The sequence below is a fragment of the Mustela erminea genome, chromosome 15 (assembly GCF_009829155.1).
Source record: "Mustela erminea isolate mMusErm1 chromosome 15, mMusErm1.Pri, whole genome shotgun sequence".
Classification (NCBI taxonomy): Eukaryota; Metazoa; Chordata; class Mammalia; order Carnivora; family Mustelidae; genus Mustela; species Mustela erminea.
Window position 1 is genome coordinate 37,133,753 of NC_045628.1, and position 18,518 is coordinate 37,152,270.

The window sequence follows — 18,518 nt, forward strand, 5'->3', positions numbered from 1 at the left end:
GCCTGCCTCTCTGCCTACTTGTGATCTCTGTCTGTCAAATAAATACATAAAATCTTTTAAAAAAAATTTATTTCAGGAGAACATAGATGCTTTTTCTTTGAGAGAGTCCATAGATGAATCACTGTTTTTAAAGAATTGGAAACCAATACTTGATTCTTTAAAAAAAAAAACAAAAAAAAAACCACAAACAAACTAAATATGTACAAACATGTACTGGCCACTGTGATATATTTAAAAAAAAAGATAAAGCAAATCTTCCCTTAGAGAGCTTCCATTATATTAGAGGAAAACTGGAAACGTCAAAGGAAGGAAATGCAGACTTGTAATAGGTATAGTGTGGGAGCTGGCAAGAAAACATGGGGATGGAGGGATGAAGGTAGTAGAGACCATTTCTGCCAGGTGTTAGGTTAGTGAATTCGACCAAGTTTTGGAGTGTGGTTAAACGACCTAACTCAATATGCATGTTTACAAGTAGAGGTTTCTTTAGAAAGAATAAGCACATTCTAATAAATAAAGGTACGTATTTGCTATCAGATTTCCCCACGCAACCTTGCTTACCAGCCATGTTACAATGTCAGCAACTCTCAGACTGCATTTGCCACATTTCACAGCGAGCAGGAACAAGAGCAGTCATATAACCGGTGGTAAGCTTACTGAAATTATTTTTTCTTAGATTTTATTTATTTATTTATTTGAGAGAGAGAAAGTGAGCAAGTGAGAGAGAGACAGCACAGGCAGGGGGAGAAGCAGGGAGCCCGACACCGGGCTTGAGCCCAGGACCCTGGGATCATGACCTGAGCCAAAGACAGATACTTAACCCACTGAGCCACCCAGACGGCCCTTAAGCTTACTAAAATTCTGCTCACCGTACCGTCAGATACCCTAACAAGAACCTCTCAAGAAAAAGTTCACTGAAGGACAGATGCTGTAGTATTCTGATAGCAGCACGCCCTCGGAATCAGACTAAAGAGTTCTCCTGTCAATTGAGAAACACAGAATCAAACTGAGTTCTGGATCCAGGGAATTGCTTCAAAGGTTTTATCTAGTTAGGGTTGTGGAATTCTTATATTTTTATTACACAAGGGATATCTGAACATATTTTTGGAGTAACAATATATTGAGTGAAAATTGTATTTAATTCCAAAGACTTCAAATATGGAGGCAATGGTCTACGAAGCAATTTCTATAGCCAGGAAACTGGTAACCAAGTGGTTAACAGAACTCCTCTCAATTGCATATTACTAAGAGCAGCTATAATATTTTACCCAGACTTTCTGCCTTTAAATTTCCTTAACATCCTTCAGAAGGGTAGTTTTGAGACTTGCCCTCCTGTCTCCTTGTTTGGCTGCCTCTAGAATAAAGCCTTGCTTTGCTGCATATGCCATGTCTTGGTGACTACTGCATACCTGGCAGAAGAACTTGGGTTCAGTTACAATCTTGGTAAGCCAGGCAGGAGCTCTTTGCTGTGGTTTGTAAGTCCCCAGCCACTAACAGGAGTCTGGTGTTAAGTCTCAAAAGCAGCCTAGACCCTTTGTGCTATGGACCATCCTGGGGTGGGGGTAGGGGTGGGGGTGTGCCATCTCTACTGTGGCAAGGATGTGGTTTGGGTTTCAGTTTGGACAGACATCCCTTGGTGAGTATTTCCCGTGCAACCAGAGGTGAGTTCACTTCTTTCTCCTGTTTAGTTTGGCTTCGATTCTTTCACTTATTTGGTTGCCTCCAAATACAGGGCTTTGGTTCTCTTGGCCTCCTTTTGTTGCTTAAGAAAAGGCTATCTAGGAAACCATTTGGTTCAGCAGGCGAAGTTCTGACTTTTAGGGAGGAACCAGTGCTCACGGAGGTGCTGGGTTTCATTTGGTTTATTTACTGCTGTGGCTTATGATAAAAACAGCCTTGTTCTCACTGGAGAATGGGGAATGACCTCTTGATTCCCTCATGCAGCTCTCTGTCCAAAACTAGAAAATCTTTTTTTTTTGTTTTGTTTTCAATGCTGGCCACAATATTTATTAGACTCCAGAGAAAAATGGCCAATGAATAGATCCATAAATTGTAATTAGATTTGTGTGATAAAAGGGAGATATTGAAAAGTGGACCTTTAACACGTTGTTTGCATCTTGTTTGTATACTTGTATGTGTTTCCATGCATATCGTAAATGTGAGGTATTTTCTCTATCTCTGGATGGCCTTTCTAAAATTAATTTGTAAAAGAGCTCTACTTAGTCAATTCAAAGGTAAGCACTTTAAAAAATGGGGCATTCTAAAACTCAAAGATTGAAACTGTTGTTTTGCAAGTTCACATGATCTCGGAAGACATTCAATATTAAAGCTAAATTAAGGTTGTTTTAATTAAAATGGACATGTCTTTAGAATTATCATTACATATGAAATTTTTACTGCCTCTGTTTACTGAAAGTCAAGTAAGTTCATGTTATCTCCATTGCAAAATCTGTCAGAAAAGAAAAAAAAATGAGGTTTGTCTAATGTCTCATGAAGTTGTATGAGTAATCTAAGAATAAACAGATGTAAGTAATTTTTATAAATGTAACTGAATACTGGAAATGCTAAGGGAAATAGCCATTTAGGCAAGGGAAATGAGACTGGTTATTTAAAGATGGTAAACTTGGGACAAAATCTGTCCTAATATAAAAAGGAGAGCTGTAGAAGGTTTGTGAGAAGGGACTCTTTGGAAAGGAATTTTATATGCAGTACAGACTGACTAAGATTATGTAAATCAGTTTATTAGGGAAGAGAAGGAAGTGTAAGAGAGCAAGATGAGGCAGAAGTTGAGCAGTGACATAGTATCAACAGAAGCCTTAACTAGTTCTCTAAGGAGCTCCAAAAGTTGGATTACCCTTCAGAACGCTCCTAAATTCAGGCTAAAGGGCTGGGATTTAATAACAGTCCAAGGATGTGACCACCTGCGCAGAGGGTATGCCCTTGGCAAGGCAGCTGTCTTCAGTCCAGGCGATCCCTGATGGCCTCTGAGAGCTGAGGACTATTGGCAGCATTCTTACAACTGAGAGTCCTTCATTCCTGACAGAGATTCTGGTCAGCACATCAGAGCATCTATGGAAGAACTCAAATCCATGCAGTGCCCTGGATATCCTTGTCTCAATAAGTATATATCAACATGGGAGATGACAGGAAGGAATAAAGAAGGGACAGCATACATTTAAAAAACAAATTCCTCTTGATGGAATAAAGGAGTTTTAATATCATAAATACACTAGTATAAAACTGGAATTTGGTGTTCCTATTAAATTGAGTTTCCTTGGATTATTGGTCTAAACTGTAAACAAAGGTTTTTCTTTAATCTGCCTAGAAAAAATATGTTTCTATATTTCTGTCTTTATTAAGCCATTGGTTATTTAAAGTTGAATCTTTTCAATATCAAAAGAGCTAAGTTTTTTGCTTTTTGTTTTTAACAACTATGTAACCCTCTGCATTTGTCTTTAGAATCTCTTTCTGCCACCTTGGCTAAATAGATCATCATTAAGTTCTGTGATGATCTGTAATCTAATTTAAGCACGTGCTTTAAAACCTCATGATATTTCACAAACTTCCCAAAATTCAACTTCTAAATGAAGTATTTTGTATAAGCTTATTTTTTTGGGACATCAAATTACATGGGAAGCACTGCCAAACAAGTGATGATAATCCTTCTTAAGTTTTATTTTATGGTTGAATGCTATAACTCTTCTAGAAATTATACAGAATCCCTAAGGTTTTGAAAGATTCTGGTATAACTATTATCACTTGCAATTTTAACTATTAAAGTGTTGTATGTTACAGAATTCCAATGTAATGACAAATACAGGTCTCTGTTACCTTTAAGATCACAAAACTAAAGTAAGAATTTCTAGAACTAATGGAAAATCTATATTCAAAGAGACTCTTGTTTAGAACATTGCTGGTTCTCTGCTGTTTGCTCTTCCAGATTTAAGGCTATCTATGACTACAGATATTTGGAAAATATTTCTTTGTAAATAAATATGAAACGTTTATCTTTTTCCTCCTATGATTCTTCCAAAATTAAAAAAAAATTCTCAGTGTGTATTCTTATATTTTCATGACAATGTATTTATTTGTGTAATTTCATAAGTCCGATCTCCTTATGACAGGACACAATTGAAAATACTGGTTATTTTAACATCAGTCATGTTTTAGGGAGATGTTCATAGACTCAGATATGACCAGATAGTTTTAAGGAGCTAAGGCTGACTTTATGGAATCAATGAAGCCCCTTAGAAAAATTGTCCTGGTACTTTGTTTATAGGACTCTGAGCAGCCTTACCAGGAGAGTAAAGAAGGCTACTTCCTGGCTTATACAGGAACCTCAGGATATTTTGGGAACTTATAGAAGAGAGGAATTCCCCTAAATATATAGGTATTATGGGTAAAGCCTGATGGCAAGTATTTGGCTTGGCTTCTTAGCCTTGAGAGACTGTTATAAGTTCATTAGGAAATTCCTTATGAGCATTTCCAGTAAAGCAGACAAAAGAAAACAAAACAAAACAAAGGAAAAAAAAAAAAAAACCTATATGGCCAATCACTATTCTTATTGTGCTTATGTAAATAATGAAGCCAAATTTGTTAAAATTGGGCTTATTTTACAAACAAATTAGTTTTAATTTGACTATCTTTGGAAATGAGGGTTATTTTAGAGAGAAATTATGTTTCAGTAACATGCCTTTGTGGATATGAGATTCTAGCTCTGATTAGCTGTCTTAGAGTGTTTGTTGTTTGCCTAAAAAATGACTGGATCCTGAATTCTTCTGGTTTTCTCAAATATCTGACAAGACTCTCCATACCAATGTTTCCATTTTTTTCCTCCATTCTCTTGACTTGAAATCACCAAGAACTAAAACTTCTCTATTTTTCCTGAAGCCCTGGAAACTGAACCTAACAACTTGAGGTAAACTTTAGAGAAAAATTTCCACATGGCCCATGTTAGATGATCTTCATGCCTATTGCTGTCTAGCCACTCAGAAAGATCACCAGAGACCCACAGATAACTGAGTAAGTTTATTCCAGCCATCCTAATTAGATGGATCTACCATTGGAAAATCCAGACACTGAAATATTTATGGATGGAACAGCTTTATGGATCAAACACAATGAAGATCTGAATGCAAAAGTGACCCATCAGCTGTTGTCCATTGTTGAGGACACCAGAAATTATACCGTTCAATTGCCCAACAGAACATTTAGGCAGATCAAGCTGCCAAGCTGGCAGTCAATACAAAAAGCCCAAAGCTCTCTGTAATGATTTTAGTACCAGACATAGATGTAACTAAATAACCACCTCAGTTTTCCTTGGTGGACCTCAGAAAAGCTAAGAAATGGGGTTTGGACACCATTTTGGCATTAAAACCAGCTGGAAATACATTGATTCCTTATCCCAGAACATCTCACAGAAGAAATGATAAACCATATTCACCAAAAGCATCCATTATGAGTATGATGCTATTCTTCAATGGATCTGGAATTATATTGCGGGTCCCAGTCTTCAGAGAACTGTTCCAAAAACGTGACCCTGCAGTAAGAACAATCCTAAGACTGGGCTTTCACCAGCTCTAAAATGTATACAAGTTATGTCGGGGTCCGTTATCAAAGGAACGAGACTGAAACAAGGTGAAAGTTATGCAAAGCTTTATTCTATGCCAAGCATTAGAAGTCAGACTGACCAGCCAGGGCTGCCTCCAAAGAGAGCAACCCTGTCCCGATCTCACAGGCTCGTTTTATAGGGCATAACCACAGACCCAAGGTATGTGGCTTCTATTGTTAAGGCGTTTACTCCCGGAATCGATACCTGGAACCGATACCAGGAACTACTGGGGTGTTTATCCCCAGAATGAAGTCCGTGGATGTAAACAACAATATGGCTACTTAGGCAATATGGAGTCGCTCTGGCTAAGCAGGCCCTAATAGTTAAACAGGTCTTAACATTAAATCAGACCTAACGCTTAGAGGCACTGAACCTGGAGAAGGGTGGCAGGTAGATTTTATCATGATGCCATAAACAACAGGTGATTTTTAGTATTTGCTAATATTTGTAGATCCCTATGCAAGCTGGTTTGAAACCTTACCATGACCTTCAAAAAAGGCCTCCTAAACTGTCAAAACAGTCTTAAGCAAAATTATTCCTAGAATTGGATTGCCGTTAATAATTCAGAGCAACAATGGAGCAGCCTTTGTGGCAGAGTCACACAGGCAGAGTCCCATGCCTTGGGTATTCAATGGAAATTACACATTTTCTGGAGAGTCTACCCAACTGGGAAAAAAAAAAAAAAATGAACTTTTGGCAAAGATATGCCAAGAAAGCAACTGAACTTAGGAAAAAGCTTCTTGGGTAAGAGTGGCCCCTAGAAGCAGGCTTGAATTAAGTTTCTATGAAATGTTATATGGAAGGCTCTTTCTACACTCATTCGTTACTTAGAAGTCCCCATTAGGGAACTGGATACTATCAGTTACATTCAGTATAGCAGGATGATGTACCTCAGAGACGTGCCCTTACACCTCCTGAATCTTGGAGACTTGGGGTTATTAAAGATCTGGAAGAGCAAGCACCCAGAATACCAGCTTCAACCTTGTTGTACAGGACCCTATGAGGTGCTACTAACCCTACTTTCTTCAGTGAAACTACAGGGAATTAAGCCATGGATTCATCACACTAAAAGGACAAGAATCCATAGGTTTGCTATACTCAATCAGCAAAGAAAACGTTGAAAAGAATGCTGCTTTTTCCAGCAATCTTCTGATGGACCTAAAACTACTATTTAGGAGAGGTGGTCTGAAGATATCAATAAGTACAACAAGCTTCTTGGTTATAGCAAACTTCCCCTAAGGTCCTAGAAAAAATACAGTGATAACCAAAGTACAAACCCTTTGGTAATATAGAATGTTGGGTTTCAACCTGGAACTAAATGTCCCGTTCTTCTAACCCCAATATTCCCTCCATTTCAGCAGAAAGTGTTCATCATCCCAATTCCCTCAAGAATGAGGAATGACCAAAAGACAGTGGGGATTAAAACTAGAAAATAAAGAGTTAATGGGACAAATCTAAGGTACAATTTTTAACCAGATCTTTTTCATCTGCCTTTAAATTTCCCTTACTCTACTTCTTAGAAGGGCAGACTTGAGGCTTACCCTCCTGTCTCCTCATTTGGTTGCCTCTAGAATAAACCTTTCCTTGCTGCATACTCCATGTTTCAGCTATGGTCTTTGCCATGGCATCAGGCAGAGGGACTTGAGTTTGATTACAGTCATCCCAAAGTATGCACTATTGATAAGGTATGACAAATATTAAATAACTTTACCTAGGATACAGATTACAAACAATGTTGATTTTCTGAGAAAAAGAAAAAGTGGGACCAGAAAAAAACTTTCTAGTAGAGATATACCTGAATTGATTGAGAGATGAATGAGAGGTATCTAATCTATGCAGGAAAAAGGTATCTAGGTAGAATGCACAGTGGCAAAATAGGGCTAGAGAAGACCTAGTTCTGTGTCAGAAACTTCTAATTGTCTCCTAATACTTATTCACTCCTTTTTCTATGAACTATAAATACTCACTGGTTAACTAAGCATATGGCCACCTAAAATAAAAATAACATATTGTAGCACCTTATCAATTACTTGTTGCCATTAACTAAGTTTGGTCAGTGGTATAACAAAAGTTAGATATGCAACTTTTTAAAAGATGATTTACTTCATTTTATTTTGAGTGTAGTTTATATAAATTGCTAGATTAGTTTTCAGAATAAAAGGTAATTATTTAATTTCTCTATGTTATTTAATGCTCACCACAAGTACAGCTACTGTCACATTACAATGCAATTACAGTATCATTGACTATATATCTTATGCTGTAACTTTTATTCTCATGACTTATTCCATAATTGGAAGCTTGTGTCTCCCATTCCCCTTCACAAATTTTGCCTCCACCCCCTTTCCTTCTGACAACCCTTAGTTCGTTATTTGTATTTATAGGTTTGATTTCTGCTTTTTGTTTATTAATTTGTGGAATCTTAAAAAAAAATTTCTTAAAGGGAGAGAGTGCACTCCTTTCACTTTTCCTTTGTCCTGTTGTTTGAACTGTAGTGGTGACAGGTAGGGCTACCTTCAGCCTTCAGGACAAGAGTGTTTGTGGAGAATTCTACAATGGGATTTTAGCATTTATGTACATTTTCCAAGTAAGAAGTGCTGCCAACTTTTTCACACTGCCTGCAAGGATATTTGTAAATCAAACAGCTAGGAAGGTAGAGACTGTGTCTTTCTTTGGGACAGAGAACAGATTTGTCCTTTGACCAGAATAATAAAGATAACATCTCCCTTCACAGCAAAACTTGGGCAGCTTTGTTGACAGGTTTCTTTAAAGAATTAGCATTTCTTCAACTCAGTGTTCTTCAAATGTGAGAAAGGCCAAGGCGCACTGCACGTGCAATATTTACTTGAGCCTCTATTGTCCTATTGGGCTTTGAGGTAGAGGGTGGACAACAAGAACCAAGGTGAACTTGAAGATCATGGTGCTTAGTTTGCTGTGAATAATAGTAATTGTTCTCTGACTTAGGAGTCTCCTGTCTTTCTCCAACATCTACAAAACTATGATGGACTAATTTCTTAGATTTTAAGTAGTAAAGTATTCAGATTTCTCACAATTCTTGACAAAGGGTCATATTCTACAGATGACATGTTTTAAAGTGAAGACAGCCTGAGTCTCATGGTAGCCCTTTTAAATACATTTGAACCCATATCCTAACTAGTACAGGATTTGTTTCCTGAAATTGCTATATTTTATTTTCTAGAATATGACATGTGTGACACTCATTTAGATGGGCACATGGCAAGTAGGTCTCAAAACACCGAGACCAGGTCACTAAACTCGAGGTAAAATTCATCTGAGTGTTGAATAAATACACAAGTCAGGGAAAGTAGTGGGGAAGACTGATTCTTGCCCTTCTCACCAAAATTCAGAGGAGTTCAGTTAAATCAGGGATCTAACCGATCTCATACTATCCACAGCAAACTGAACTATGTACCTGATGATTCCTAAGAATGTTATTTCTCTGTCCTTTTCCCACCACGTCAGAATGAAATCGCAGCTCTGCAGCATGGCGTCAATGCCTGTGTTCTCAGCCTAGTCTTTTCATCTACCAGCTGCATCTCTCCTTTCCCCTCTTCCATAACCCCCCTTCCATCAGTATGACATACCTGCCACTCTTTATTTATCACCTGCTATGACCTTTCTTGCCTCTTGTCTTTATACATAATGTCTTCCCTGTTTGTGATGCTTTCCCCCATTTCTTCATCTTACAAATTTCCACTCATCTTTCAACTCTAAAATGTCACGTTTCCTTTCTTGCTGTGAAATTGTCAGCTGCCACTTCCTATCTTGTCAGTGCATTCACATCTAGCATCAGACTCTTCTCTGCTCCTCAGGTTCTCAACATCTAATTTGTCATTGTAGTGAAGCAAAGCAGGGAATCAACCGAAGTCATGATTAAACAGCTTATGAAGGGAGATCTGAGAAAATAATTGTACATGAAGTTATATGCATACATTCTAGCATTTATTCTAACTGCTTGGGTGTATATTGTTTCTATCTTTTGGTTATTTTTAGAACTTTAACTATAATTATAGTAATAGTTATTATTCATTTTTTCATTATAATTCTTAGTCACTTAGCAAATTTATGTTTCAGAATAAGTGGATTAGAGATAATGTTAGCTGATTCCATATTATTTGTAGAGTACATAATTTTCAGAATCTTTCAAGTATTAAGATACATCTCTTAGTTTTAACAGTGGATTCATAGAGCAGTCCAAGAGGACACTACTATATTTTACAAAAATTACATTTTTATCATTTGTTTTTTGAAGCTCATTTTTGAGGAAAAATCCAGTGCATTTACTCTTGTCAAGTAATTCTGCCTTAATATTAATCACTATGTTAATTGCTATAGTTGCAACTGCATTGTTCCTCTGTAGCCTATATAATACTATATAGTCTATATAGAAAGACATTAAAAGGGACATGTACCAAATGAAAGAACCTACAGATAACATAGCCTAGGCTTTCATAAGTAATTTATAAAATAAGAGCTACCATACATCAAACATTTATGTTACAAAAGGGATTGTCAAATATTATGTCATTTTTATCAAGGCATTATATAAATTTTTTTTGTATAATCCCTGTGTTACTGGATTTTATTAATGGAGTGTTCACACAGAAAAAAGAGATTTATTGAATAGTGGTTTGTAACAGACATAATTATATTGAAGAAGTCATTGATGTTGTAACTTGTGAACTTTACAGGAATATTTAATTTCCAAATAAAAGGCTATACTAATAGGCTCAATATTTGACTTCTAAAATGTAAGCAATAGGCTTAATTATCATTAGTTTCTATGTACATTTAGCTATATATTTGTATATTAGCATTTTAAACGATTTTGGGGAAAGAAAATATGGGATATATTATTGCACAGAAATACTCCATTAGCAATGCTGGCTTCAGATAAATCAACACTGTACTTTATAAATGTAAGAAGTCAACAATTCCCTTAAAATGATAGAAGAAAGAAGGATACTTTTCTTATATATAAATTATGTACCAGGAACTGTGCAAGATGCCTTGTGTGAAGAGACTTGCTCAATAAGTAAGATTTCTGCAAAAAAACTTTTAAATTTTAATAATGCTTCATGATTATAGCATACTTCTTCTGAGTTAGATCTTCACAGAAATAAATGAAGCTCAGATTTCATGAAGTGTTTAGGATGACAAAAACTTCTCTGTTTCATTTCTGGGTGCTTCTGTAAGTTAAACTGTCCAATACAAGTTCTTTAAAATGTTCCTCTTGGGGCGCCTGGGTGGCTCAGTGGGTTAAGGCCTCTGCCTTCGTCTCAGATCATGATCTCAGGGTCCTGGGATCGAGTCCCACATCGGGCTCTCTGCTCAGCAGGGACCTGCTTCTCTGTCTCTCTCTGCCTTCCTCTCTGCCTACTTGTGATCTCTCTGTCAAATAAATAAATAAATAAATCTTTAGAAAATAAATAAATAAAATGTTCCTCTTGATTAATTTCAACTTACTGAAGATTGAAATTTGGCAGATAACTGTGAGTAACCAAGCAAAGAGGCGTTACAACCATAAAGCACACACTTGGGCAGTCAGAAACATTTTATCATGGCAGGCTTTCAGAGAAAGAAACATAAACAGCTTTTAAAAAAGTCTCTAGGATTTGAAATCAGTTTAAACATCATATTTTAGTTACTAAATTATATTAGAGCATGTATTTGCAAATCTAAGACCTGCATGGCTTTATATACTAAATAATAATATCTTCCTATGCATTTACTTCAACTTAATACTATACGTTTCAGTTTTTATTTACCAATATATTAATCGTAATGTCCACTGATAAAGCAAAAATTCCACATCTAATCTTATTAACACACATGTGAGACTCATATAGTGATAGAAAATTTATTTTTAAAAGACTTCTACATTTTTGTCATTCAGACTATAGTATTAAATCCTATTTTTCTGATTGTGTTTTTAGGTTATATTCAGTTGGAGGTCGTGATGGAAGTTCCTGTTTGAGTTCAATGGAATATTATGACCCTCATACAAATAAGTGGAACATGTGCGCTCCAATGTGTAAGCGGAGAGGGGGTGTTGGAGTGGCTACCTGCGATGGGTTTCTCTATGCGGTAGGAGGTCATGATGCTCCTGCTTCAAATCATTGTTCCCGGTTACTAGATTATGTAGAAAGGTAAGATCCAATGTCCCAGTTATACTGAGAGAAATAATGTAAATTATACTGATGCCTAATTCAACTGATTATAAAAACTGCATAATTTAAGAAGGGTAAATTCTGCTTTTTAAATCTCTTCTGTGTCTTTATCCCACTCCCCCGCCCTCATACACACACATGCTACACTTTCATTCTTCTTATTTTTTTTTTAATTTTAATTCCAGCATAGTTAACATGCAATGTCATATTAGTTTCAGGTATATGATACAGTGATTCAACAATTCTGTATATTACTCACTGCTCATCAAGATAAGTGTACTCTTAGGACACCTGGGTGGCTCAATCTTTTAAGCCTTTGCCTTTGTCTCAGGTCATGATCCGTAGGGTCCTGGGATCCAGCCCTGCATCAGGCTCCCTACTCAGCGGGGATCCTGCTTCTCCCTCTCCCTCTGCTGTTTCCCCTGCTTGTGCTATCTAGATCACTCTCTCTCAGATAAATAATAAATAAAAATCTTAAAAAAAAAAATAGTCTTTTTTTTTTTTTTTCTTTTAGAGAAAGGGAGGAGAGATAGAGGGAGAAAGAGACTCTTAAGCAGGCTCCACAACCAGCATGGAGCCTAACATGGAGCTCAATCTCTCACCCTTGAGCTGATGACTTGAGCCAAAATTAGGAGTTGGCTGCTTAACCAACTGAGCCACTGAGGCGCCCCAGGATAAGTGTACTCTTAATCCTCTTCACTTATTTCACCCATTCCCCATTCGCCTCCCCCTGATAACCATCTATCTGTTCCCTATAGTTGAGTTTTTTCTTTTTTTTTTAATTTGCCTCCTTTTTCCCCTTTGTTTTGTTTCTTAAATTCCACATATAAGTGAAATCATATGGTTATCTTTCTCTGATTGGCTTACTTAGTTTAGCGTTATACTTTCTAGCTCCATCCATGTTACTGCAAATGGTAAAATTTTGTTCTTTTTATGGCTGAATAATATTCCATTATATATGTGTGTGTGTATATATCATATATATCATATCATATATATATCATATCTATGTATCATATCTTCTTTATTCATTTATCTGTTGATGGACACTTTATCTTCTTGCATAATTTAGTTACTGTAAATAATGCTGCAATAAACATAGGGATGCATACGTTCTTCCAAATACAAGCTTGTTCTTGTATTCTTTGGGTAAATACCCACTAGTGTGGTTATTGGATCATATGGTAGTTCTGTTTTTCTCCACATCTTTGCCAACATTTATTGTTTCTTGTGTTTGATTTTAGCCACTCTGATAGGTGATATCTCATATATGAGGTGATATCTCACTGTGGTTTTGATTTATATTTTCCCAAGGATGAGTGAGTGATGTAGAACATCTTCTCATGTTTGTTGTCCATTTGTAGGTCTTCTTTGGAGAAATGTCTGTTCATGTCTTCTTACCACTTTTTTTTTTTTAAATACAAAGTTTTTATTTTTTTATTTTTTATTTATTTTTTTTTAAAGATTTTATTTATTTATTTGACAGAGAGAGAGATCACAAGTAGGCGGAGAGTCAGGCAGAGAGAGAGAGAGAAGCAGGCTCCCGCTGAGCAAAGAGCCCGATGCGGGGCTTGATCCCAGGACACTGAGATCATGACCTGAGCCGAAGGCAGCGGCTTAATCCACTGAGCCACCCAGGCGCCCCTTCTTACCACTTTTTAATTGGAATTTTTTTTTTTTTTGATGTTGAGTATTATAAGGTCTGTATATATTTTGGATGCTAACCCTTTATCAGATATGTCATTTGCAAACATTTTCTCCCATTCACTAAGTTTAGGTCTTTTAGTTTTGTTGATGATTTTCTTTGCTATGCAGAAGCTTTTTATTTTTATGTAGTCCCAATAGTTTATTTTTGCTTTTGTTTCCTCCACTTCAGGGGTAATAACTAGAAAAATGTTGCTACAATCAATGTCAGAACAATTATTGCCCATGTTCTCTTCCACGATTTTTTATGGTTCAGGTCTCACACTTAGGTCCTTAATCCATCTTGAGTTTATTTTTATGTATGGTGTAAGAAAGTGGTCCAGTTTCATTCTTTTGCTTGTTGCTGTCTGGTTTTCTCAATACCAGTTGTGGAAGACACAGTCCTTTTCCCAATGCACATTCTTGCCTCTTCGTCAAAGATTAACTGACCATATAATTTTGGGTTTATTTCTGGCCTTACTTTCATTCTTGTTTTATTTTTTCCATGCTTTCTCCTTCCTACTCTCTTTCTTATGTCCCTCCTTTTTTCCTTCAACTAATATTTAAAACCCTGTTAGTTTTTTCACAAGAATTTAAAGTAAGATTTTAAAAGATCCTTTAAAACAGTTTTAAGTAATCTATTTATAAATACTTGTTATTTCTCTTTATAAAGATTAAATATTTCATTGTTCTATTCATCCTATCTTGGTCTATTACTCCCTTCAAATTCTCAAAGGTGAATTATGGACAGTGTTTTGTGTCATAATAGAAGACAGACTTATTACAAGTCTATTTTCAGTAATCCTGGTTCTCTTTTAATTATTCCTAAAAATGCCCAAGTTCACAAAGGTCTGGAGTGGAAAGTCACCTTGGCTTTAGGCTTGGTCCAACAACCCAAACACTTCCTGGCATAGTTATAGCTAAATTCTCTCTAAGAGCTGTACATCACTTAAAACTATTACATTGTGTGCAGTAAGGATTAGAGAATTAGTGAATCCTAGGATGATATTTCTTATTACATAAAGATACATGCTGATATATAGGGAAGTGAGACTAGGGAATAATCAGGTCAACTGTTTTATCAGTTGGGATAGAATAAATAATTCTACTGTAATAAATAACTTCAAAATTCTCTGTGACTTAATACCATAATTTTTTCTTACTGATGTTACATGTCCATGACAGATCCATGATATCATTGCTCTGTTACTCAGATTGGCATATAAGCTACAATATAAGCACTGCTGGTATCAAAAGGGAAATGTATACATTGTTCACAGATTCCTAAAGATTCCACATGCCAGTAATATAATTCTCTCTTCTTCATCCTTTGGCAAACCAGTTACATGGCCACAGAAAACTCCATGAGGATAGGATAACTTCTGTATGGGAGAAGAACAAGAGATATGTAGCGGATTGCAGTGATGAGCATAACAATTTTCCTCTTAACATTAAGAAACCACATCTGTCATATTCATGTTTACAAGTGGTACAGTCAATGGCAGAAAGGTGCTCTATCTTTTTTATTGTCCTAAGGATAGGTGATGGTTTTTGCTGAGAATAAGGCCATTGGCAAGAGATAGCTTTTAGTAAACAGACTCTGTTCAAACTTAAACCACTTCTTGAATAAAACATATTTAATGTTATTGCTACTATGTGAAATGGACTGTAGATATATAGCTATTTAAGCGCAGGAGGAAAGCATTACACTCAATACAGTTTCACTTCAACATTCTCTTGTCCAGTGAAATTAGGAACCACAGGTGTTATAGTGTGGACAGTGGTCAGAGTCCAAATAATGTAAGATGTATGCTTTTATATACACAAACATGAAATAATTCATTTAAAAAATACTGCTAATAGACTGACAGCCCATTCACATTTTCCTCTGCTACATTCTTGGAAAAATAGCAAGAAAGATTAATATGATGTGGCTCCTATTTTTACTATATATCTTATATAAATGTTACAAATGAAATGATATTTCATTTATTCCCTTTTAACTATACTGTATAATGTATTGCAATGTTGTTTGTGAACAGAGACATAAATAATTCAGTCTAGGAGTACATTTATGATGCAAAATTAGACTTAAATAAGCATAGCTATTTTAAGTTATAGGAGTAGTGAGTAAGCGCAGCTTAAGTAATGCAGAAAGCACACAGCCTTATCATGATTCTTATACCAGCTCACATTATGTGTCAGATTAATAGCATTTTTGAGCTTTCTGTAACATACATTATATATTGATGATTTCACATGTAAATCATCAATAAATCAAGGTACATAATAGTACTCTGTAGAATTATTTTACACATGTAATGTAAAGACTATTTTTCAGTATATAACCATAGGAAAACAAACTATTAGGAATAACAAGTAGTATAAAATGGTATCTATTATAGATTGATAGAACAAATTTCATTGTAGGACAATGATTTCTCATGGAAACATAAAGGTATTATATAAGAGTGCTATTAAAGTACAGTTATATAAGACATCGAAAGTTATAAAGTGTCAGGCTGTCTTGAACACAAAAAATACTGGCTCCTCAAATCAGAGCAGGAAAGATGGCAAGACCTCAGTAAAGTTAAGGAGTTTAGAATAGTTGATGGAATGGTGAATAGTAGTTTTGCAGCCAAGCCTCACTCTAATAAGAGCATCTTAGTGGACAAAATCAGTGTCCAAAAGATGCAGTAAGTTCTAGCAGAATTGCCCAGAGGGTGCAATCCATTAGACAAAACATTTATCTATTTTACTTACTCTACAAATATTATTTTGCATATATTTTTCACTATGCTAACTCGAACTTAAAACTTACTAGGAAAAAAGAGACAGATAAATAATTAGAACTTCAAGCTCACAAATAAAACAGATAACCAGGCAATGGATGAGAAAATATGTTCAAAGGCATCAGTACCACTGCTGGCTAATAATAGATCAAGACCACCTTTGACCTCAAATTTGCATCCCAGTAATAAGGCCTGCAGGAGAGGGATATCCAGATAATAAGAGCCTTCTAAATCTGCTTTTGTAATATCCACTTTTGCTTCCTCCAATTTATTCTCCATATAGTAGTCAGAGAGATCTTTTCATAATGCAGATTTGACCGGAAAGTGCAATGGAGTTTTTCTTTGTACCAATTATCAATATTATTATGAAACATTATTTAAAATTTTTCAAGACAGTCAGGATTCATGTGCTGGTGATGATCTAGATTAGTTTATTCACAGTTCTACTCCTCCAGTTGGCATAATTCTTGGTGCAAAGTAAGTCCTCATCAAGCACTTAGTAAATCAGGTAGAAAAACAGATCTCAAATTTCTCACAGGCGAAGGCATCTGGAGATACACTGTACATAGGAAGTTATATAGATTAACAGAGAGATGGACAGATAGAAAGAAAAGGAAAGAAAGAAAAAAAGGATTCATGAAAGGATGGAAGAATAAGAATGGATGAGTGAATGGACTGATGAAAAGACAGATTTTTTTTTATTTTTCTATTTGCATGTGAATGCCCATTTCCATCATTATAGATGGAGTGTCAATGATTCACATACATACATTTTAAGCATTTATTGGGTAGGCACAATTTTTGACAAGGCCTAAAATATTAAGCAACTTTTCAGACATAAATTAAAAATTATATCTTTATATCTAATCCAAACACTATTAACAAATAACCACCTGTGAAAATTTTTTTTTTTTAGATTTTGTATTTATTTATTTGACAGAGGGAGAGAGATCACAGGTAGGCAGAGCAGCAGGCAGAGAGAGAGGGGGAAACAGGCTCCCTGCCAAGCAGAGAGCCCAATAGGGGCCTCGATCCCAAGGCCCTGAGATCACGACCCAAGCCAAAGGAAGAGGCTTAACCCACTGAGCCACCGAGGCACCCTGAATTTTTTTATGTTACTTAAATATAAAACTTTTGTTCAAAGTTTACCAAAATTCACACACTGGTCATAACAGAAAAAGTCATCTAAAATAAAAATTTCTAATTTTTTGTCAAGATATGGTTCAATATTTGTTTAAGATTTTTCTTTATTTATTTGACAGACAGAGATCACAAGTAGGCAGAGAGGCAGGCAAAGAGAGATAGGGGGATGCAGGCTCCCTGCCCAGCAGAGAGCCCAATGTGGGGCTCAATCCCAGGACCCTGGGATCATGATCTGAGCTGAAGGCAGAGGCTTTATCCCACTGAGCCATCCAGGTGACCCATGGCTCAATATTTTTATCTTCTTTAGATCTTGATAAAAATTAACAAAAGTTAGGATTTGCTGCCAGACATACTGCAATAATATTAATTTAACTAAACAGTTTTTTAAAGTTACCATGAAGATTAATACATAAGGTAAGAATAGAATTTTGGATTTTTTCATTTTTCTTCTTAGTTCCTCTTTTTGGATTTGAAAAAACCAAGAGTTGTAGCAATTCTAAATAGTGAAAACAGATGACCAAGGAGAGACTTTTTATTTAAATTATGGGCCCTTATCCTAGGCCTTATATAGCATAATAATACATTCACTCTTATTTTGATATATGTGAGATCCTAAATTTTCTACAAGACAGTAATTACTTGAACTGTTTAAAGTTAAAACATTAGATAGGGCCTTCTGAACTTTTTAGTAAGATACTTTCTTCTCCTCCCTAAGATCTTACTGTTAGCAGTAGCCAAATGAGTATAGCATGCAAAGACTGACTAGTTTGCTGTTAATGTTATTTTTCTATTCTTGCGCACATAGGATCTTTGCTATTTCTTTGATAGCAAATTATATTCAAATTTCTTTTAGACACATATACAAGAGATGGAAAGCCCAGCAACCTCTGTATGTAGGGGCCCTGCTTTACAAGTGGACGCAAAAGCTATTAACTAACACCGCAGCTAAACTAATTTAGATGTGTGATTAGGTATTTGCTTCAATGGCTTAGGAGGCTTATGGAGTATCTCTGAAGTGGTCAACCAGAGAGTGGGACTATCAGAATAATCTGCTGTCCTTGTCCTGCCTGGAAGGATGGCATCGTGGCCATTCCTCTGCAT

The 18,518-nt window shown here is 35.9% G+C and overlaps 1 protein-coding gene across 1 annotated transcript in view; it reads left to right on the forward strand.

The window, feature by feature from the left end:
• The window catches only part of KLHL1 (kelch like family member 1), a 396,676-nt gene that overhangs the window by 358,028 nt on the left and 20,130 nt on the right, over positions 1-18,518 (forward strand). The window contains 1 exon segment of the mRNA XM_032315139.1: positions 11,566-11,778. Coding sequence (XP_032171030.1) covers positions 11,566-11,778 — 213 coding nt within the window.